Here is a 23070-nt window from a genome sequence, read left to right on the forward strand (position 1 = left end):
CGTCACCGCAACAGTCTACCAGAATGGTTTAGAGGACTTCATGATTCCTTCTGCTGAGGATCTATATGGAGATGCAGATTTCATCCTCCAGCAGCAAAATCTGGTTTGATGCCCATGCCATCACAGTGCTTGACTGGCCAGCCAACTCACTGGATCCAAACTCCAGTGAGAATCTATGGGGTATTATCAAGAGGAAAATGAGGGGCACCAGACCCACAAACAAAGAAGAACTGACAGCAAGCATCAAGGAAATCTGGGCTTCCATAACTCCCAGGCAATGCCACAAGTTGATTCCCTCAATGCCACGGCACATCGAGGCAGTGATTAAAGCAAATGGATTCCCAACCAAGTATTGAAGATCAACATATTGTTTTGAAAGTACCATATTTTGATTGATTTAATGTGACCCTAATTTATTTTTTTTTTCTCCAAAAACTGAAGTAAATGGTGATTTCTTCACAGTATTAAAATTTTTTAAATTCCTGATTTTGTGGGTTTTATGAGCTGGAAGCCCAAATTATGTAAAAATAAACAGATTTTGAGGGCCCTGAGTCTATAGTATAATCTATGAAAGTTTCACTTTTTGAATGGAACTATGGCAATAAACAAACTTTTCCATGATATTAAATTTTTTTGGGAAAGGTTCTGTATATTCTGTCTGGCTATTCTTTATTCCTCTCCTTTCCAGTGCATGCCTCCACCTTTCTAACTGTTCCTCCACCTGCTCCCTGCTATCTCTGCAGATCACAATGTCATCTGCAAACATCATGGTCCATGAGGATTCCAGTCCCACCTCATCTCTCAGCCTATCCACAACTGCAAACAGGAAGGGGCTCAGGGCTAATCCCTGTGGGAGTCCCATCTCCACCTTCAACTCCTCTGTCACACCTACAACTGTTGTGCTGCCCTCTGTCAAAGGCTTTCGCTAGCTCAACAAAGACACAATGTAGCTCCTTCTGGCCTTCTCTCTTCTTCTCCATTAACACCCTCAAGGCAAATCATGCATCTGTGGTACTCTTTCTAGGCATGAAACCATACTGTTGCTTGCAAATACTTCTGTCCTAAGTCTAGCCTCCACTTCTCTTTCCTATTTTCTATTGGCTTTAATTGCTTGTGCTGGGACCACTAATAATAACATAGGTTATATTAAGATATCAACTCACAGGTTCTTACAGGTGTTTAGACACTATAAAAGCATCCCACTGCCCCACTCATGAGTAGCACTGCCTTTCTCATTTCCCACATCCTGTCCTCTACTCCTTTTTTCTGTCTTTTCCCATCTTGTTCTATTGGTTAGTTGTTGCATCCCCCCCTCACCACCATCCACAAATATGAACACGATTTGACTGTTGACCACGTTACTTGTGGTCAAATATCTAGACTGTCTAACTATTGTTCTGCTGTGGTTCGTACCCCTATTGCCCTTGGCCATTCTATCCCTCTCTCTGTCCCTTAAAACCTTTTTCTGTCCACCTGCATTTTCAATAAACAGAATAATTAAAAATTAAAAAAATAAGCAGAGGGAGTATTTCAAAATCTCCTGCTGCACAGCATAAATGTTCCAGCACAAAACCATACAGAGCCACCATTCTGCATGGCAGTGCAGCTGAACAGGACAGGTTAAAAAAAAAAAAATATATATATATATATATATATATATTAGCTATCGGATATGAATAAACGCTCAGATGACTTTATAGAAAGCCGTTTGAGCATTCATTAAGGAGGCTACTTGTGTGTTAGTGCTAGTTGGGCAAGTGCTGCTTTACTTGTCATGTTTAATTGTGCACTGTCTGTAGCACTACCACAGTACTAGCATTCCAAAAGTAGCACTAGTAATAGGAAAAACATTTTACTATTAGTAGATAGTAGTAGTAGGAGATAGACCTTCAACTGGGTACACTGATACGGAATAAATGCTCAAACTGCAATTCTTTCAATTCTGCTGTTTGCCCAATATGTAAAGCGCTCAGTATTCAGTCCCCTCGCACCTCGATGCTCACACCTCGCTAGCTCGAAGCTAGATTAGCTATCTCTAACCCTAACTTCAATATTTCTACAGTTATTTCGCTGTTCGATAGTAAGATATAGTGGGCCAGATGTACTTTTATTTTGAAAACAATGATGGCATCCGGTAGCAGCCTCGCGCTTCCGGTATGACTATCGCGGTGAGCGGTACGGCGAGGGAACGCCATGGTGTCGACGCGCATATGTACTGCGCAAAGACGTCACTTCGCGAACGACGACGAGGGAAAGGCGCGAGATAGAAATCCAGGAGCGCGGACAGAGACAGGCGGGCGGAGGTACAGCTGGCTCGTTGCTAAAGGCATTAGCAAAACAGCACCAACCCTAAATCACAACAACATCCGACCGCTTCATCAAGGCAGTGCATTCCAAAACAACCGGGACATTTACGCACATGACGTGCAAGGGCAGCACAACAAGCCATCTGGTCCTAAACAACAGAAAAACGGGGAGCAATGTCCTGGTGGCCGCGCGGGTAAGATGCTGCTCGTTGTTATTTACATTAACCGCAGAAACGACATTATTTGACCTCACCTAATTGTGTCGACGTTACAAGATTTACGACATCTGACTGACTAACGTAAAGTTTTGGTTTCTGTTGGAGAATATTGGACTTCATTGACTGTTGTGTATGCCGCCTTTTCCGGCCGGACCAGCAAGTATAACAGGCTCTCGTGTTGTACATTTCCGCGGTGATTCTTCTGTGGGTTCAGAGAATTGTAAACCTTTGAACCTGTTTCTTCTTTGAAGGTGTTTGATTCAGTTGATCCCCCCCCCCCCTTTAATGTTTTTAGAAAAAGTAGTTAGCCAGATCAAGCAGCAGATTCTCCTTTTGACTCTGTCCCTCCTCTCATTTTTTATTTTTTAAAGGAGATTTTCCCTAGTACAGTGGAATCGGTTTTGGCTATTGAAGCAGTCTGTCATCTGGTGTTGTTCCCCAAAGTTTTTAACGTGCTATGGTGCAACCCCTGCTCAAGAAACCTGGCCTTGATTGTAGCGTGCTATCAAATTTTACACGCATCTCAAAGTTACCTCTCATGTCAAAAATCCTGGAAAAAGTCGCACACACTCACTTGAAGACATTACTGGATGAACTTTATGTCCTGAAGGTCTTCCAGTATGGGTGGTTTTAAAATGCTTCATACCACAGAGTCAGCTTTATTCAGAGTTTTCAATGACATTGTCCTTCCAAATAACTGAGGCCTATGTGTGTCTTAGTATCAGAATTTTTTGGGTGAAAACACTGTACGATCACACTGTGATAATATAGAATTTGTTTTTTTGCGATATTAGAATAGATAATTTATTTTGTTAATATAGTCAGCCAGAGCTGCGAGGAATGCAAAGTTATCAATGTCGTTTCACCGTCATTCCCGTCATATTGTGTTGCCTGTTTTTGTTTTCATTTCTCATTTAAAAAAAAAACAAAAACACTATTCAAACAAGTTTTTCCTCATGTTTTTCAGATTGTAAGGTGAAAGCTGCAGCTGGCTACTAGTGTGGACTGAATGGGTGGCAACATATTGGGGGGGGGGAAATGACGTTTTTGGACCGGTGAACTTAGTATGAATTGAACTAGTTCATTTTTGGAACAATGAACTGAAATTTGAACTATTTTGTGTACATGAACATGAACTTTTCCAACACTGATCCTGTATTATTTCACATCGCAATATATATCGAAGGTTTAAAAAATACTCTTTCCAATATCGTACAGCCCGAATCCATATGCGCCTGTCGTGTGCCTCTGACCAGCTGCTCAAGGAGGATCCAAAGTCTAAGCGAAAGATTAGAAGGGATAGAGCCTTTTCCATTGCTGGTCATAAACTGTCATAAACTGTGGAATGACCTCCCAGTGCACATCAGAGAAGCGCCCGCACTGCCCATTTTTTTTACTGTTCCTAAATTATTTGATGATGAATTGTCTCATGTTCGATTTATATTTATGTACAACACTTTATTTCAGCTACATTTGGTCATAAAGTGATGTGTGAATAAAATTTTGTTGAGTTGAGGTCTGTCTGGTCCTTTTGTTTTTTCAGTGAGGAGGGGGAAGACAATCAGCATCCTGACACTGATTCGGATGTTGCAGAGCAGAAGGATGGTGGGAAAGTGAAAGTGAGGTGGACACAAGAGGAGGTGATTTGACACACCGTTTTCATTCTCTGAATGCATTCACATCTGACTACAGAATTTAGGACTCTTTTGTGAGACTAAACATTCTTGATTCCCTACAGGATGACAAGTTGAGGACACTGGTTCAAAAACTGGGACAGAATGATTGGAGAAATGTTGCCATCCATATACCAGTGTGTTTGTCAAACATGTCTATTTAATACTTTTTTTTCTTTTTTTTTTAACACCATAGCCATTGGCCGATATTATTTAACGTGTGTAAGGTTTAGCTTGACATTTGGATCACTTTTGTCATTTCTTGTTTAGAATCGAACTGAACACCAATGTCAGCATCGTTGGCTGAAGGTTTTGGATCCAGAATTAATTAAAGGTCCTTGGACAAAAGAAGAAGATGAAAAGGTAGGTTGGTATTTGGTACACAGTTTGATGTCAGAAATAGGGATGCCTCGATCACCTTTTTTGCACCCAAGTCAGACTCTTTGATTTTAAATATCTGCCGATAGTCCCAACCCGATACATATAACTACCAAAACTCAAGTTTTAATATTAAAAAGAACAACCAAAAAATTAACTAGTAACAAGTAAAATAATATTTAAAAATAGAAAAAAACAATATATATTTAACAAATATAAAATTTGGTAATAATTTTTTACCTAAAACAGGAAATTTCTGTCTGATTTCATGTCAGTCTTTCAAAGGGTAAAAATATGCTGTTTCTGCTGTGCGCGCCTTGGTCGCTAAGGTGCAGTGTGGTGCGATGCAAGCATGGGGCTTCACGTTTGTAGTAAAAAAGACTAGAAGAAGAATGTCGCAATAAAACAGTTTAACTTGTTTTATACAGATTAGGAAGAATATATGCCTGTAAGTATTGTTATATTACCGGTCTGTATGTGTTACTACGGAGTTTGTGTATAAATATTCGTTATTTGAAGGTAAATTCCACAAGTGATCTCATGCTAATCCTAGCTAGCACGTCAATGGGGGTTTGCTTTGACTATTAGCATTAAGCTGGCGATTTCTAAAACAATGTCTGTCTTGTCTGGGGTGTCGTTAAACAGTTTAAAGCACGCTCTGGGAGGGCATAGACTGTGTTTGTGTCATGCACACATGCACCCACAGAGTCTGAATGTCACTTTCAGTCACTTATACGGTGGCCCTGAAGTGTAAAACACAACAGCAAATAACTAAACACAACAGCAAATAAAAAAAACAACAACAAATAACTAAGCGCAACAGCAAATCAAATAACCAATCACAACAACAAGTAACTTAACACAACAGCAAATGAAAAAACAAAAGGTGGTCGGGGGTAAGACTCATCGCTAATTGGACGAATCTACAGGAAGAGGTAGGTACTGCTGAGGGAGATACCTGTAAGACTTAACACTGGTTAGACAGAAGAGAGAGCTGTCTGTGCAGTGCAAATACTTATTTGAATGTCGTGATTTAGTCCTGAGCATATCTAGCCACTATCACTTCACATGTATGTGTAACGGGAGCAACCGAGGCGGTGCGGATGTACAACCCCAATTCCAATGAAGTTGGGACGTTGTGTTAAACATAAATAACAACATAATACAATGATTTGCAAATCATGTTCAACCTATATCTAATTGAATACACTACAAAGACAAGATATTTAATGTTCAAATTGATAAACTTTATTGTTTTTAGCAAATAATCATTAACTTAGAATTTCATGGCTGCAACATGTTCCAAAAAAGCTGGGACAGGTGGCAAAAAAGAGAAAGTTGAGGAATGCTCATCAAACACTTGTTTGGAACATCCAAAGATTGAATAGGCTAATTGGGAACAGGTGGGTGCCATGATTGGGTATAAAAAGAGCTTCCCTGAATTGCTCAGTCATTCACAAACAAAGAAGGGGGGCGAGTTTCACCTTTTTGTGAACAAGTGCGTGAGAAAATAGTCGAACAGTTTAAGGACAATGTTCCTCAACGTACAATTGCAAAGAATTTAGGGATTTCATCTACGGTCCATAGTATCATCAAAAGGTTCAGAGAATCTGGAGAAATCACTGCATGTAAGCGGCAAGGCCGAAAACCAAAATTGAATGCCCTTGACCTTTGATCCCTCAGGCGGCACTGCATCAAAAACCGACATCAATGTGTAAAGGATATCACCACATGGGCTCAGGAACACTTCAGAAAACCAATGTCAGTAAATACAGTTCGGCGGTACATCCGTAAGTGCAACTTGAAACTTTACTATGCAACCCAAAAGCCATTTATCAACAACACCCAGAAACGCCGCCGGCTTCTCTGGGCCCGAGCTCATCAAAGATGGACTGATGCAAAGTGGAAAAGTGTTCTGTGGTCCGACAAGTCCACATTTCAAATTGTTTTTGGAAATTCTGGACGTCGTGTCCTCCGGGCCAAAGAGGAAAAGAACCATCCGGACTGTTATAGACGCAAAGTTCAAAAGCCAGCATCTGTGATGGTATGGGGCTGTGTTAGTGCCAATGGCATGGGTAACTTACACATCTGTGAAGACATGCATGTTTTGGAGAAACCTATGCTGCCATCCAAGCAACGTCTTTTTCATGGATGCCACTGCTTATTTCAACAAGACAATGCCTAACCACATTCTGCACGTGTTACAACAGCGTGGCTTCGTAGTAAAAGAGTGCGGGTACTAGACTGGCCTGCCTGCAGTCCAGACCTGTCTCCCACTGAAAATGTGTGGCGCATAATGAAGCGTAAAATACGACAACGGAGACCCCAGACTGTTGAACAGCTGAAGCTGTACATCAAGCAAGAATGGGAAAGAATTCCACCTACAAAGCTTCAACAATTAGTGTCCTCAGTTCCCAAACATTTATTGAATGTTGTTAAAAGAAAAGGTGAAGTAACACAGTCGAAAACATGATACTGTCCCAGCTTTTTTAGAACGTGTTGCAGCGATAACATTCTAAGTTAATGATTATTTGCTAAAAACAATAACGTTTATCAGTTTGAACATTAAATATCTTGTCTTTGTCATGTATTCAATTAAATATAGGTTGAACATGATTTGGAAATCATTGTATTCTGTCCCAAACTTCATTGGAATTGGAGTTGTACGTTAAGAAACCCCATTTCCCAATCCTGAAAAGAAGGTGACGCTCGGGCACTCGTCTCCCAATAGATTATACGGTGGAAGCGTGGGTTCAAACCCCGGTGTGGTCGACTGCGCAGGAAGTGTCGCTGTAGTTATGTAATGCAGAGCCACAAAATCAAGACGTTTGAATCACCAGTAACGCTCATTTCAAAAACCACGCCAGACGTGGAATAACTTCCTGGTCAAAGCGTCCAATCAAGTCTTCCCTTTCGTCCAATCAGCGATGAGTCTTATCTCCCCCACCAGTACCTACCTCTTCCGGTAGCTGAATTTAATTTTGTTTTATTTGCAGTTGTGGGTTTTCATTTGCTGTTGCTTTTAGTTATTTGTTGTTGTAATGAGTTTTTTGTTGTTTTTTTATTTGCTGTTGTGATTATATTGTTTTTTGATGTGCTGATGTTGTTGTCAATAGTTATTTGTGGTTGTTTTTCGATTTTCTGTTGTATTTAGTTATTTGTAATTGTGACTAGTTACTTACTGTCGTATTTTTTAACTTGCCGTTGTGTTTAGTTATTTGCTGTTGTGTTTTGCACTTCAGGGCCACCGTACTTATACTGATACGAATAATACCCCGAAAAGTTACGTTGTTTAATATAAAACAAAGCTATTACTATTCCATTTCGTAAGATCTTTGTACCTTTGGATTATTTGGTCACTTAGTGACATTTAAAATGAATAAAACCGATCTCTTTCACCTGATCTCAATCAGCTGAACATCACATGATCGACCCCAATTTTTTTTATCACATGATCGGATCGGGACATCCCTAGTCGGAAAGATACTTACAGTTACAGTCCATGCATTGTTTTCCTTTAGGTCATAGAGCTTGTAAATCTCTATGGTAACAAACAATGGGCAGTGGTAGCCAAACATCTGAAGGGTAGGGTTGGGAAGCAGTGTCGAGAGCGTTGGCACAACCACCTCAACCCCTGTGTGAAGAAGTCTTCATGGACGGCTGAGGAGGACCTCATCATCTATAAGGCTCACTGTATCCTTGGAAATCGCTGGGCTGAGATAGCAAAGTTATTGCCAGGAAGGTAATTTTGCTGTGATCAACAGGGGCTGAGTTTTTGGCATTTGAGAAGGTGCTTTTACATACTCTATGGACATATTTTCAAACAGGACTGATAACGCGGTGAAGAATCACTGGAATTCAACCATTAAGCGCAAACTGGAAATGGGCTTCTATTCAAGAGAGGATTTTACACCAAGTGAGCTTGAAGAGCTGTTAGCCCATGTTAAAGATGTGCAGGTGGGGTGTCTTCCTAAATTATCCCCTGTGTTCAGTGTAATGACTACATTATTATACATTTAGTCCATACAGTATTGATATCCTCCTAATGTTAAGATTTTTATTATACAGATACCCAATTGCTCTCAAGAGCATGCTGACCTGGATTCAGAGCAGGAAACACATCCTCCAGTAAGCAGCTATTCTTACATTTTGTTTAGTATTTTAACAGCTGTCACTTGAATAAATTCTGTATTATAACTGTAATTCTACAAAATCAATCTGCACTATGTTAATCATAATCATCATCATTATCAGTATATATACAGTATAATACTGTCAGTGCTCTAAGTGTCTATACCTCCATAAGTTGCAGGAAATGCCAGACTCAATCACTGTGAATGGTGATGACGAGGCAGGTCCTTCCCGGGTTGTGGCCTCTCCGAAGGAAAGTTCAAGCCCTCTGTCAGAAGCAGACAATACGGGAGAGATTAATTCTACGAACTGGGTTGTAGACAACTCTGGCTTTCTCTCCCCCACGGGACCAGCATTGAGGGAGGTCCTGGACATGGTGGATGGGGTAGGAATACTCAATGTCCAACAAAATAGTGAAGCAGAGCAACACATTTTAACACAATGTTTAATGTATCAATCTCTGGATTATAAAGTTTGCCTTTTGTTGTTTATGAAGCATTTAATGAAATTAGTCAGAAAATATACTGCACTAGTCTTTCATTATTATTGTTTTAAAGGTCCCATTCCATCTAAAAACAAAAAAAAACAAAAATTTGTCTTTAACGTCCGTTTATCGGGTTGGCAAGAGAATTTGGGTTGAAAATGCCCTGGATTCCCTTTTTCAAGCTATTATAGTTGGTCTTTTATGGCTGGCAGTTGAAACAGACATATTTTTCATTAATAAATAATATGTAATACAATTGTATCATTGAGCTGATGGAGCCGGCATGGTGGGTGACTGGTTAGCACATCTGGCTCACAGTTCTGGGGACTGGGGTTCAAATCCCGGCCCCGCCTGTGTGGAGTTTGCATGTTTTCCCCGTGCCTGGGTGGGTTTTCTCTGGGCACTCCGGTTTCCTCCCACATTCCAAAAACATGCGTGGTAGGTTGATTGAAGACTAAATTGCCCGTAGGTGTGAATGTGAGTGCGAATGGTTGTTTGTTTCTATGTGCCCTGCGATTGGCTGGCGACCGGTTCAGGGTGTACCCCACCTCCCGCCCGAAAATAGCTGGGATAGGCTCTAGCAGCCTGCGACCCTAGTGAGGAGCAGCGGTAAAGAAGATGGATGGATGGGTGATCTGATAGACGTTACGTGTCCTTTTTGGGACTATTTCTGATTCGGTCGTCGTTGGCATCTTCTCCTCCATGCTGTCTCTGCACAACAAGATCTTCCGCGGAAGTCTCGCGGCGCAAAGAAATCTCACGGAGTAGTGAAAAGTATAGAAAATAACATTGATGATCCCCTTTTTCATATTGGGCATTAATAAAATATTGATCGAATCGAACTTCATGATCTACGCCCAGCACTCGTGTGGCACCCAATACCGATACCAGTACCGTAACGAAAAACACAGCACGGTACCAGATTTTCTTAGTTCTGGTATTTAAAAAAAAAAAAATTATTATACGACAGCACTCAATTTATACGGTGTTTTAAAGGCCAGTACCCAAAAAGCTGATAGTCAGCCAATGTCTTCAGACACGTTGTGTGCGCCCGGCTGTGTGGGAGCCGGGAAAATGAAATGGCTTCAAACTGCCAACTAACTCCCGCGGAGAAGTTAACACGTGTTAGCCACGGGGACGTAAACTCAAGAGTCGGCAGCTCACGAGGCTATCTGAGCAAAGTCAGTGTTCTATGCAGTGGATTCTCCTGTGCTGTTAGGGAAACTCTGCATTCGATCCACACGAGAGTCAGTGTTACCAGCAGGAGATCGATAGCATCAATAGCATGAGACGACTTCGCACGGGTGCGCGGAGCATGGAAACCCAGCTTTGAGGGCTCCAACCCCGATACAAGACAGACTCCTCATCGGAGACCAGGGAAATTGGGGAGTTCGAGAAGAATACATGATATATGATAATGCAGGAATTGATCTAATTTAAAAATGACAAATGTTAAGAACAGGCTGATTCCATTATTACATACGTTGTAATTTTTTGAAGATTATCGTAATGTTTTGAATGAATAAAAATAAATCCAAACGTATTTGAAGTTGTTTTGTCAATTTTTAATTGCACTGCTTTTGACGTTTTAAATTTTTGTGGTATCATTTCAATACCGGTATCGAAATGCAGGTATAGTAACCAAGTCAGAATTTTGATATTGTGACACCACTGCCCAGTGCTACTATGTTATGCATAAAACAGTAGAAAAAATACAATTTTGATGGAATGGGACCTTTAACATTTTTTTAGATCAGTCATTTTGACAAAGGAAACAGTAGAACCTGAATAGAACGGCCAAATGGGGGCAGGGGGTCATCCAATATCGCCGATTGTCCATGACATTGAAGCACTTTTTCTTATAGGCTATATGCACCCATATTACTGTAGAGTACGAAATTATTGTTTTGTAGGTCTTTTTTGTGGCCCAAAACGCCTAGTACAGTACAAAGTTATTGTCAATAAATATCAAGAAACGCTTGAATGTTTGAAAGTTTTACATTTTGTCAAAAATTACCACGCCGGTGTGCTTTGTCATGGTGACATTGCTCACATACAGTACGAGGAATTAGCGTGCTTCCTAGTTCCACATCCGTTGCCAAATGTCTTGGCAAGAAAAGTTGTTACTGTACGAAAAATAGCATATTCCAGACTCCAAAGACTTGTTTTGTAACGCCGCAGCCTTGCCACTCTCTCTCTGCCAGTGCTCAACGCACAATAGACAATAGATTGAACCATCATCACATGACTGCCACGTCAATACCACCCACATTCAACATGGCCACCACATAGGCATGGGACGCACGCTTTTAGAATTGGATATAGTCATACTGTATATTTGTGACCCGGAAATACGTCAGTCCCATTCTCTGCCTGCATTGCCCCACAGCACCAGGAAACAACAGCGACCAATTCTGGAACTAACAGACTTTGTCAACGCCATTTTAAGTGACAAATGGAAAGTATTTTTGGACACATCGTTCAGTCCCGACGGTCCGTTTTATCCTATATCCATTATATCGGGATCCGTTTTATCAAGGTTTCACTGCCGTACGACAGATTATGTAAGAAATACAAAATTTATTTCCAGGAAACTAGTGGTGTGCCACGTGGTTCAAGAAATAACCTAAGCGATTTAGGACATGATCTGAATGTGGAATGTAAATTTGTTTTCTTCATTGAAGTCACGATCCCATGAGTGGACCACTTGTGTACTCATCTGTGAACCAGAAAGCAACCTGCTAAACTAATAAAGAGATGGACAACACATGCGAGGCGCGACAATTATTTTTTTTTTTTTGAATTTTTGCATACAGTTCAGCCTTTTGATTTTACATCGTTTAGAACAATAACTTGAAATGTTTGCATAATATTGTACTGTGTTCCTAAATGTTTACAGTATATGGAAATTCTTTTTTTGTATGGTAGGACCTCGATGGCTGGTGTAACCTAGCAGCATTTGACTTGCCTGAAGAGAGCCCAAGCCCAGAACGCCACCAGTTCCGCCTTGAAGGCAGCGCCCTGCAGGAGTTGAGCAAATGCAGCAAAGGAGAACTCATACCGATCTCTCCTGGTGGGGTCACACCTTCCATACTGAATCATCGAAGTCGGAGACATTTGTCTCCTGATGGTAATAGCTTAATGACACCGAAGAGCACACCAGTAAAGATATTGCCCTTTTCACCCTCTCAAGTAAGTGTTCTCCTCTGGCAATGATTGTGGCAATGTCCATTAAGGACATCTCTTAACTTCCAAATGTTGCATCAGTTCCTGAACATGTGGACAAAGCAGGATACTCATGACCTGGAGAACCCATCGCTCACATCCACACCAGTGTGCAGCCAGAAAGCCATCGTTACCACACCTCTACAGAGAGACAAGACCCCAATCAATCTAAAGGAAAACTCAGTGTAAGTGCTCTGATCTGATGCCCTATGCTGCGGTGGTCTTTGTTATACATTTGTTAGTGTCAAGTATTCAGAGTTTGTCTTCGTGTAGATTCATTACACCCAACCACAAGTCTGAGCTTTGCACGATGCCACGCACTCCAACACCGTTCAAAAATGCCATGGAGAAATACGGCCCTCTGCAGCCTCTGGTAAGCTTAACGTCGCTGGGGTTTCTGTGACATTTTAACTGAAAACTGATTTAAAAATAAACAAATAGTTTCATTCTGACCTTTAATTTGCATGACACCATAGCATTTGGAGCAAAAAATTCCAAGATATAGGTATGTTTTAAAAATATATACAGTGTATATATTTTGACTTTCTGTGTAAAAGCTATAAACAGTAGCCTGTGGAACAGACACAGGCACGTGTGTGTTCAGTATTAGGTCTGGGCATCTCTGAATATGTTATGTTAGCAAAGTGTATTACTATGCCACTGCTACATTTAGCTGAGTGGTTCATTTTCTATATTTCCAGATGTGCCAAAAAGGCTATTCTAAAGATGGTTTAGGATAGGACCCGTGAGGACAAGCAGTTAATGGGCATGTGTATAGTGTTCCTGTATAAAAGGCTAACTACTGGCCTGGCATGCATATTGCATATTATGTTTTCTCTTCTGCTGCCTCAGCCTCAGACTCCGAACCTTGAGGAGGACATTAATGAAGTGATCCTAAGAGATGTGGGGATTGACATGGCGGCTGAACTTCCAGCTGTTCCTGAGCAAAGACGCAAAGCAATGGTAACTTTAATAGTTTTATTAAATCATATACTGTTGTTATATTTTATGTGCGTGCGTTAAAGAGCCAAATTCATAATAATGAGGGGTGCGCTACTATTGTCACGTCATATGTCTGCTTCATCATTTTCAGAGGTATATTCAGGTTCAGCTGTTTGAGCTGATGGAGTACCCTTTTCCCTTTATTCAAGACCTCTTACTTATTCATGTTTTTTTTGTGTTTTTTTTTAAACTTTGTTGATCATTTTGACTTGATTTGATTTTGTTCACAGCATCGCCCACCTATAAAGAAAGTACGGAAGTCATTGGCACTAGATGACTGCCAGGTGATGCCCAAATCCAAACGCAAATCTAAGACTGAAGCCAGAAATTTCTTCAAGGTGACTACTTAAAAAAAAAAAAATTAAAAAAAAAAAAAAGAGCTGTTATCCTGCAAGTCTTTTTGACATAAGTATACTTGATTCATGTTTCCCCCCCCCCCCCCACCCCCCCTTGCTCACAGGAAGAACCTGTGACTGTTCATATAAGCTCCTCATTTTGTCCTAAAACCCATGAAAATATTTTGGATCAGGGATTCCTTTTGGGGCCAAGTGACAGCGCTATTTTTCCTAGTGTGGTGCCCCCAATTCCGGCAAGTTACATCTTCAGATACTTTTTTTTTTTTTCTTCTTCATTGGAAAGGTATTTGCTATGGCCTCATGCTATCATTATCCTTTTCATTCTTGCTAGATGTCCAAAGAATGGGAGACCGTTGCATGTGGACAAACGAAAGATCAGCTCATTATGACAGAGAAAGCTAGGCGCTACCTGCGCTCCTTAAAATCTCGCACTCCAAACAGAGCTCTGCTGTTGTCCTGAGACTACTTGCACCTTTGTACAAAGTTGTTACACAAACACAACAGAATCTTCTGTTGTTTGCTGTTGTGTGGTTGTGAAGAAAAGTACTGTATGCGCCTTGTGAATGTTATAAACATGTTTTAACAATTTATTAGTATTCTACATGTTTACAGTATAGTTTAAATTGATAACTTCTGCAGGGACAGATTGAAATATAAGTGCTTTTAGATTTTGTCTAATTCTAAAAGCCACTTAAAGGCCTGAAACCAGTTTAATTACATTTCAATTACAATAGCAGTCAAACAACTTTGTAAAGTAATATGAACGTTCAATGAAGAAAATCATGCCTGGATACTTTTGCAATAAATGAAAATGTTTTTAAATTGCATATCCGCATGCATCTGTAATTTTTCTATTCACTTGTGCAAACTGGTATACAAAGGTTGCAGTTACCAGAAACATTTGGTTTTGTATGTGGCTTAAATGCTAATCAATCTAAAATACAAACTGGGACATGACATACTGTACATGAAACACATTGAACAAAGTTCATGCTGCAAGGAAGGACTGGCTTTTTTAAGTCATTCATAGTTTTAAAATTGATAGCAATGATTTTGTCATATTCACAAGTTGTTGTTTTTGTGTGCTTTATTCAACAGTTTTATGACAATAAGCCTGGAAGACATGGCCCACCCAGCCAGTGAAATAACCTGAATACACAATATCCCTTTTATCAGATAAAACTCATCACTGTTGTTTGAGTGTGTGCGTGTTGAGTATGGATGGGGGTCTCTGAATGACTGGACTGCAAAAAAAATAGCTATATAATCTAGATTTACAATCTTAAATCGAGCCAAAAATGTATTTTTGATCATGTTTTGAGAATAATATACTATGCAAGAGCAGAATTTGTAAGATGACTAATATTGTTTCAAGATTATTTGGCCTTTATTTCTTAGATTATAAATCCTACAAAAAGTTATTTTATACGGAAAATATGATAGATTACTGTAAAATGCCACAATTTATCTTTTCAGACCATTTAAAAACTTTCAAGACCTAGTGACAAGTGATATACTTGGACCTTGGTCCCATTATTGTAATGCATGCAAACATCCACACGTTTATTTACAAAGCTGTAGTAAAGTGTAAAATTACAGGTTATACAATACAGAAAGTAACAGCACAGATATTACATTAAGGTTATATTTCACTAAAACAAACACTGCTTTTGAAACAGTAAGATCACTGAAATGTTCAGCATTTCAATTAAGTTGCTTGCGGGGCAAGATAAGGTATTGCAATGTCACAGGCTAAAATATCTTTATTCAGTCTTAAAGTCTGGTATTCAAAATAATACAATAAACAGTCAACCATGTTATTTATTTATTTTTAATTATTGCACAAAGACAGCCATTGCCTCTTTCACATTGGTGATTATTAAATACCTGCCACTTATGTACTTGCTCCCATTGAGAATAACCCACTTTGACAACCAATTCCTTCTCATGCCAAAAATAAAAATCAGATGCTCTCTGCCCATATTTTTTTAATTTTATTTTTTACATTTAGACATTTTATTTTTTACATTTAGAAAGCTGATTATGGTTGACAAGTGCTTTACAGATGTTTTTGTAGTTCAGATTAGATGACCACTGTTTAGAAAAAGAGTGCTTTGACTCAAATCTCATGCACATATGCTTTATCAAAGAACCAAGACAGAATTTGAGCATGGAGATGCAACAGGTAATGTTGCTTAGGAATTATATTCTTCTCAGGAAAAAGTAACTTGTACTGCTTCAGATCCAGTTCAATTAAATTGAGTAAAAAATAAATAAATAAAAAGGTGTAAAAATTATCTGAACTATCAAAACCAAGTCCAAAACAAAATTATATTTAGTTTTCTCCAGAATATTTCTCATTCACTCCCTGTCCTCCATGTTAACATGGATATTTGAATTCAACACCGGTCAACGGCAGTGAATGAGGTAATACTCAGTAGAAAAGGCTTGATCTTCAACAATATTAACATTTGCCCTGAAGACTGTTTAAGTTTGTAATCATGAGATACCAAGGTATTAACACTGATTGGGCAGGGCTAAGTTGTCACATATGTCCACCGGTGACAAAGGAAAATTCAGCATGGCTGAATTGAACACATCCAACTCCATCTGTCCAAAGAGAACAAGCTGTTTTAACACCATGGGTGCACCACCCTCAAGAATGATGTGCATTATATCCTGTGGTATTTACTGAATGAAGTCAAAAGCAGGACAAATAATCAACGGGGCTTTGCATGTCAGCAATCACCTCAGGATCCAAATGGACCGCTTGTCCTCCAAACAAAGAATTACAGTAAAGAACATTTTCCTTGAAAATTGGACCATTTCATATGGTGTACTGTATTTGAAAGAATCTTGCATTTATATTAAGTGGAATTGGTAATTTCTTCCCCCCACATTCCATTGATAAGGTTCGAGTCCTTAAAGGGCAGGTTAAAGTTGTAGTTCGGGGGTTAGGGGTTCAGGTCCCCAGGTCGAGTCCGATGGTTAGGGGTTTCGGTCCCCCGGTTAGAGTCCGACAATCAGGGCTTAGGGTCCCCAACAATTTCGAAGACGTTCGAATATTGTAAAAAGGAGAAGCGCGTACGGGAAGTGAGAAGAGCAAAGAAAAATAATTACCAGTGCATACATCACCTGTTATGACGTATATGGGGGGAAAAAATCTATGGAGTGTGTTGAGAAGTGGATAACTGAATATGGTTTCCTGGTGACGGGAGGTTTCAGTGTTCAGCAGTTACAGCAACTGAGGGAAATGTTGGAGGGGAAAAGAAAATTGTTTGAGAAAGAACAAAAAACATTTTGTCAAGGATTTGGTGCTTTTAGAGAAAAATGGCAAATGTCTGGAAATGTGGTTGACTGTTAGATTTAGATTTGAACAGGGATAAAAGACAAAAACTATATGTAGGGCAAGTTACTGATAACTGTGTATCGCCTGTTGTCTAATTTGTCTGAGTTGGTCAAGGGGAGGATGTCAGGTTGTGGTCGCAAGCTGGGTTCCATAGTGGTCTCCACAAATCAATCACCTTTTGACAAAGATCTAGAAGAGTGAAATCTGGAAGAAGACCAACAACACAACCGTCTCCTGCGACCCACAGCACGTCCCTCCACATGCAGCACTTCTGCGCACACCTCCTCTCCTACCTCAAGAGCAGCTGCCTCCCTCCCACACCGCCTGGACTTGCGGAATGTACTTAACAACTAATGGACAGCAAAGCATCGCTGAACCCGATTTGAGGAGGTTGAGGCCGGATACTGGACAAGGGAGGGGACCGCAGAGGGGGTGAAGATGCTTCCATTGTGGAAAGAAGGGACATTGGATGAACATTGGATCAGAGACTGTCCGAAGAAGATAAATAAAAGGGCAAGACATATGCACTCATGGTGGCATAAGAATATTGAACTATCTGAAATGTAGAATCATTACTTGTAATCGTCTGAGGATCTATTCCCCGTGTAGATGTTTGGTCTAGGACATAAGGTGTAGCAGTTTGGAACTGCTAGAACAAATCTACAAAACCACTATTTATTTGCACTCACAGATTTGACAGTTTTGTTTGAAACAATCTTTCTTTCAACTGCTGTCAAATGATCAAAGCACATTTATTTATCTAGCACCTTTTATACATTAAAAATGTAACACCAAGTGCTTGACAGACATCAAAATGACGAGAAATGCTTTAAAGGTATTTGACAGGTCTTTGATAAGACTATCTGACTGACAAGACGTGTTCAACCTATGGATGAAAACAAGTTTGTGTGAGTAACTGTGCGTATGGGGTGCCGTTTGTAAAGCGGCTCGCTCTGGAAATAACACTTTGTCACATTTGGTCTCAGTGTTTGAAAAAACTGGTGAGAATTTTCAAGTCACTTTTCTGCACATTTAGAACTATATTTGTCAACGCTATTGTTTGCAAAAGCACGTGAGGGTCCGGGTCCGATTCCCGGTCAATGCAGCTTGGCTGTTAAATGCGCCCCTAAGGGGGGCACAAGCCAGTGCAAACAGCATTCCCAACCCAGAATAAATGCAGAGGGTTGCGTCAGGAAGGGCATCCGGCTTAAAACTTTGCCAAAAAAATATGAGTGTTCATCCAAAGAATTCCATACCGGATCGGTCGTGGCCCGGGTTAACAACGTCCGCCACTGGCGCCGTCAAACTCCATGACGCTGTTGGAAATTCAGCTACTGTGGGTCGAAGTCGAAGAAGAAGAGGTCGAAAGCGGGTTCTTCGGCAGAAAGAGAAGAGGAAAGCTCAGAGCCTAGAACTGAATGTGGGGACTATGACAGGAAAATCTCGGGAGTTGGTTGACATGATGATTAGGAGAAAGGTTGATATATTGTGTGTCCAGGAGACCAGGTGGAAAGGCAGTAAGGCCAGGAGTTTAGGAGCAGGGTTTAAATTATTTTACCATGGTGTAGATGGGAAGAGAAATGGAGTCTGGGTTATTTTAAAAGAAGAGTTGGCTAAGAATGTCTTGGAGCTGAAAAGAGTATCAGATCGAGGGATGAGGCTGAAACTTGAAATTGAGGGTGTTATGTATAATGTGATTAGTGGCTATGCCCCACAGGTAGGATGTGACCTAGAGGTGAAAGAGAAATTCTGGAAGGAGCTAGACGAAGTAGTTCTGAGCATCCCAGACAGAGAGAGAGAGTTGTGATTGGTGCAGATTGTAATAGACATGTTTGTGAAGAAAATAGGGGTGATGAAGAAGTGATGGGTAAGTACGGCATCCAGGAAAGGAACTTGGAGGGACAGATGGTGACTTTGCAAACAGGATGCAAATGGCTGTAGTGAACACTTTTTTCCAGAAGAGGCACGAACATAGGGTGACCTACAAGAGCGGAGGTAGAAGCATGCAGGTGGATTACATCTTGTGCAGACAATATAATCTGAAGGAGGTTACCGACTGTAAAGTAGTGGTAGGGGAGTGTGTGGCTAGACAGCATAGGATGGTGGTGTGTAAGATGACTCTGGCGGTGGGGAGGAAGATTAGGAAGACAAAGGGAGAGCAGAGAACCATGTGGTGGAAGCTGAAACAGGACGAGTGTTGTGCAGCTTTTCGGGAAGAAGTGAGACAGGCTCTCGGTGGACATGAGGAGCTTCCAGAAGACTGGACCACTGCAGCCAAGGTGATCAGAGAGGCAGGCAGGAGAGTACTTGGTGTATCTTCTGGCAGGAAAGGAGAGAATGAGACTTGGTGGTGGGACCTCACAGTACAGGAAATCATACAAGGGAAAAAGGTTAGCTAAGAAGAAGTGGGACACTGAGAGGACCGAGGAGAGGCGAAGGGAATACATTGAGATGCGACACGGGGCAAAGGTAGAGATGGCAAAGCCCAAACAAGAGGCATATGATGACATGTATGGCAGGTTGGACACTAAAGAAGGAGAAAAGGATCTATTCAGGCTGGTCAGACAGAGGGATAGAGATGGGAAGGATGTGCAGCAGGTTAGGGTGATTAAGGATAGAGATGGAAATATGTTGACTGGTGCCAGCAGTGTGCTAGCTAGATGGAAAGAATACTTCGAGAAGTTGATGAATGAGGAAAATGAGAGAGAAGGGAGAGTGGAAGAGGCAAGTGTGGTGGACCAGGAAGTGGCAATGATTAGTAAGGGGGAAGTTAGAAATTAAAAAGGATGAAAAATTGAAAGGCAGTTGGTCCTGATGACATTCCTGTGGAGGTATGGAGGCATCTAGTAGAGGTGGCTGTGGAGTTTTGACCAGCTTGTTCAATAGAATTCTAGTGCGTAAGAAGATGCCTGAGGAATGGAGGAAAAGTGCGCTGGCGCCCATTTTTAAGAACAAGGGTGATGTGCAGAGTTGTGGGAACTATAGAGGAATAAAGTTGATGAGCCACACAATGAAGTTATGGGAAAGAGTAGTGGAGGCTAGACTCAGGACAGAAGTGAGTATTTGTGAGCAACAGTATGGTTTCATGCCTAGAAAGAGTACCACAGATGCATTATTTGCCTTGAGGATGTTGATGGAAAAATACAGAGAAGGTCAGAAGGAGCTACATTGTGTCTTTGTAGATCTAGAGAAAGCCTATGACAGAGTACCCAGAGAGGAACTGTGGTACTGCATGCAGAAGTCTGGAGTGGCAGAGAAGTATGTTAAAATAATACAGGACATGTACGAGGGCAGCAGAACAGTGGTGAGGTGTGATGTCGTTGTGACAGACGAATTTAAGGTGGAGGTGGGACTGCATCAGGGATCAGCCCTGAGCCCCTTTCTGTTTGCAGTGGTGATGGATAGGCTGACAGATGAGGTTAGACTGGAATCCCCGTGGACCATGATGTTTGCAGATGACGTGATCTGCAGTGAAAGCAGGGAGCAGGTGGAGGAACAGTTAGAAAGATCGAGGCATGCACTGGAAAGCAGAGGAATGAATATTAGCCAAAGTAAGACAGAATATATGTGCATGAATGAGAGGGGTGGTGGGGGAAGAGTGAGGCTACAGGGAGAAGAGAAAGCAAGGGTGCAGGACTTTAGATACTTCGGGTCAACCGTCCGGAGCAATGGTGAGTGTCGTCAGGAAGTGAAGAAACGGGTCCCGGCAGGTTGGAGCGGGTGGAGGAAGGTGTGTGTTATGTGACAGAAGAGTCTCTGCTAGGATGAAGGGCAAAGTTTATAAAACAGTGGTGAGGCCAACCATGATGTACGGATTGGAGACAGTGGCACTGAAGAGACAATAGGAAGCAGAGCTGGAGGCGGAAATGAAGATGTTGAGGTTCGCTCTCGGAGTGACCAGGTTGGATAAAATTAGAAATGAGCTCATCAGAGGGACAGCCAAGGTTCGATGTTTTGGAGACAAAGTTAGAGAGAGCAGACTTTGGACACGTCCAGACGATAAATAGTGAGTATATTGATAGAAGGATGATGAGGATGCAGCTGCCAGGCAAGAGAGCTAGAGGAAGACCAAAGCGAAGGTTGATGGATGTCGTGAGGGAAGACATGAGGGTAGTTGGTGTTCGAGAGGAGGATGCAGGAGATAGGCTTACATGGAAAAGGATGACGCGCTGTGGCGATCCCTAAAGGGACAAGCAGAAAGGAAAAGAAGAAGATTGTTAAATCCAAATATTAAATGTTGCCCCGAAATTATCAATTTAAATGTTAAATATGAATTGAAATATAAATGATAAGTATAAATGTTAAATATATCTAAATCTTAAATCTAAATGTTAAATACATATCTAAATCTTAACGTTAATTCTAAATGTTAAATATATATGTAAATGATAAATGCTAAATCTAAATGTTGAATATAAATGTTAAATTTTTTAGTTAAATGTTAAATCTAAATGTGAAATATATATCTAAATGTTAACTATATCTAAAGGTGAAGAACATTTCTAAATGTAAATGTTAAATCTATATCTAAATGTTGAATGTAAATGTTTAATGTATAGCTAAATGTTTTATATATATATATATATATATATATATATACACATATATATTTATATATATATATATATATACATATATATATATATATACACACATATATATATATATATATATATATACATATATATATATATATATATATATATATATATATATACACATATATATATATATATATATATATATATATATATATACACATATTTTGATTAATACTTGGGCCTACAGTACTACACTAAGGTATTATAATGTTAGTCGTGATGGTGGTACTTGGAGGACTAGATGGAACAGTCATTAAATGGCTGAGGTCCTACCTGGAGGAAAGGAGTTATTTTGTAACCATTGGAAGTGTTCAATCTCATCGAATGGCAATGGCCTATGGGGTCCCTCAAGGATCACTTCTTGGAACCCTCCTGTTCAGCCTGTATATGCTAGCCTTGGGTCAAATTCTTCAGAACTTTAATTTTGACTATCATAGCTATGCAGATGACACAGTTATATCTAGCAGTGTCTCCAGATGACTACAGTTGAACTGAGGTGTCACTGTCTAAAACAGATAAATAACTGGATGAGCCAAAATGTTCTTCAATTCAACCACAACAAAACTAAGATAATTGTTTTTGGCAATAAAGAAAAGAGGATGGCTGTTAGTACATACTGGAGTCACTCTCTTTAAAAACCAAAGACCAATTATGAAACCTTGGTGTACTGATAGATTCCGACCTGACTTTCAACAGTCATATCAAATCAATTACTAAAACTGCCTTCTACCATCTGAAGAACATATCCAGAGTAAAGGCTTGCATGTATCAACGAAACCAGTCAAGCAGACTCATCCATCCTTTTATCTCAAGTAGACTTGACTACTGTAATGGTCTTCTGACTCGACTCCCCAAAAAGTGTATTAAACAGCTGCAGCTCATTCAGATGCTGCAGCTCGGGTTCTGACCAGAACAAAGAGGTCAGAGGCTATCACTCCAATTCTAAAGTCTTTACACTAGCTCCAGATCAGTTTTAGAATATATTTTAAAGTTCTGCTACTGGTCTATAAATCACTAAATGGTGAATACATGAAAGAAATGCTAATGGTATATAAACCAAGTTGGGCTCTGAGATCGACAGACTCGGGTCAAATAATGGAGCACAGAGTCCAAAGCAAACATGGTGAAGCACCATTTAGCTATTTTGCTGCACACAAATGGAATAAGTTGCCAACAGAAGTGACGTCAGCCCCAAGTGTGAATGTTTTTAAGTCCAGGTTAAAAACTCTTCTTTTTTTCTCATTCTTTTTTTAGCATTTCCACTTTTAGATTATATTTCTTGCACTGTATGCTGTTTTAATTGTCCTTTTATTTTTCCTCTTTGTTTTAAATGTTTAAAAGCTTTCT

At 40.3% G+C, this 23070-nt stretch overlaps 1 protein-coding gene across 2 annotated transcripts; it reads left to right on the forward strand.

Annotated features, from left to right (window-relative positions):
* Positions 1-2140: 2140 nt before the first annotated feature.
* mybl2b (v-myb avian myeloblastosis viral oncogene homolog-like 2b) lies at positions 2141-14600 on the forward strand. Of its 2 annotated transcripts, XM_061786144.1 has the most exons (15): positions 2141-2500; positions 4068-4164; positions 4263-4334; positions 4468-4560; positions 8097-8317; positions 8403-8532; positions 8644-8703; positions 8882-9091; positions 12119-12382; positions 12458-12600; positions 12689-12788; positions 13268-13378; positions 13648-13755; positions 13878-14006; positions 14105-14600. In XM_061786144.1, the coding sequence occupies exons 1-15, from the start codon at positions 2481-2483 to the stop codon at positions 14231-14233; spliced, it is 1887 nt and encodes a 628-aa protein (XP_061642128.1). In that variant the 5' UTR covers positions 2141-2480; the 3' UTR covers positions 14234-14600. The 2 variants fall into 2 exon arrangements, with proteins under 2 accessions (XP_061642128.1, XP_061642129.1); XM_061786145.1 differs by lacking the exon at positions 4263-4334 and having other exon boundaries at positions 2309-2500.
* Positions 14601-23070: the final 8470 nt, after the last annotated feature.

The sequence above is a fragment of the Phyllopteryx taeniolatus genome, chromosome 9, assembly GCF_024500385.1.
Source record: "Phyllopteryx taeniolatus isolate TA_2022b chromosome 9, UOR_Ptae_1.2, whole genome shotgun sequence".
Taxonomy (NCBI): domain Eukaryota; kingdom Metazoa; phylum Chordata; class Actinopteri; order Syngnathiformes; family Syngnathidae; genus Phyllopteryx; species Phyllopteryx taeniolatus.

Excerpts from the sequence above, each read along its gene's own strand:
- mybl2b (XM_061786144.1), top strand. The coding sequence starts at position 2,481 with ATGTCCTGGTGGCCGCGCGG. Across the intron at positions 12,601-12,688 it reads AATCTAAAGGAAAACTCAGT|ATTCATTACACCCAACCACA; the intron begins GTAAGTGCTCTG and ends GTCTTCGTGTAG. Across the intron at positions 13,379-13,647 it reads AGCAAAGACGCAAAGCAATG|CATCGCCCACCTATAAAGAA; the intron begins GTAACTTTAATA and ends TTTTGTTCACAG.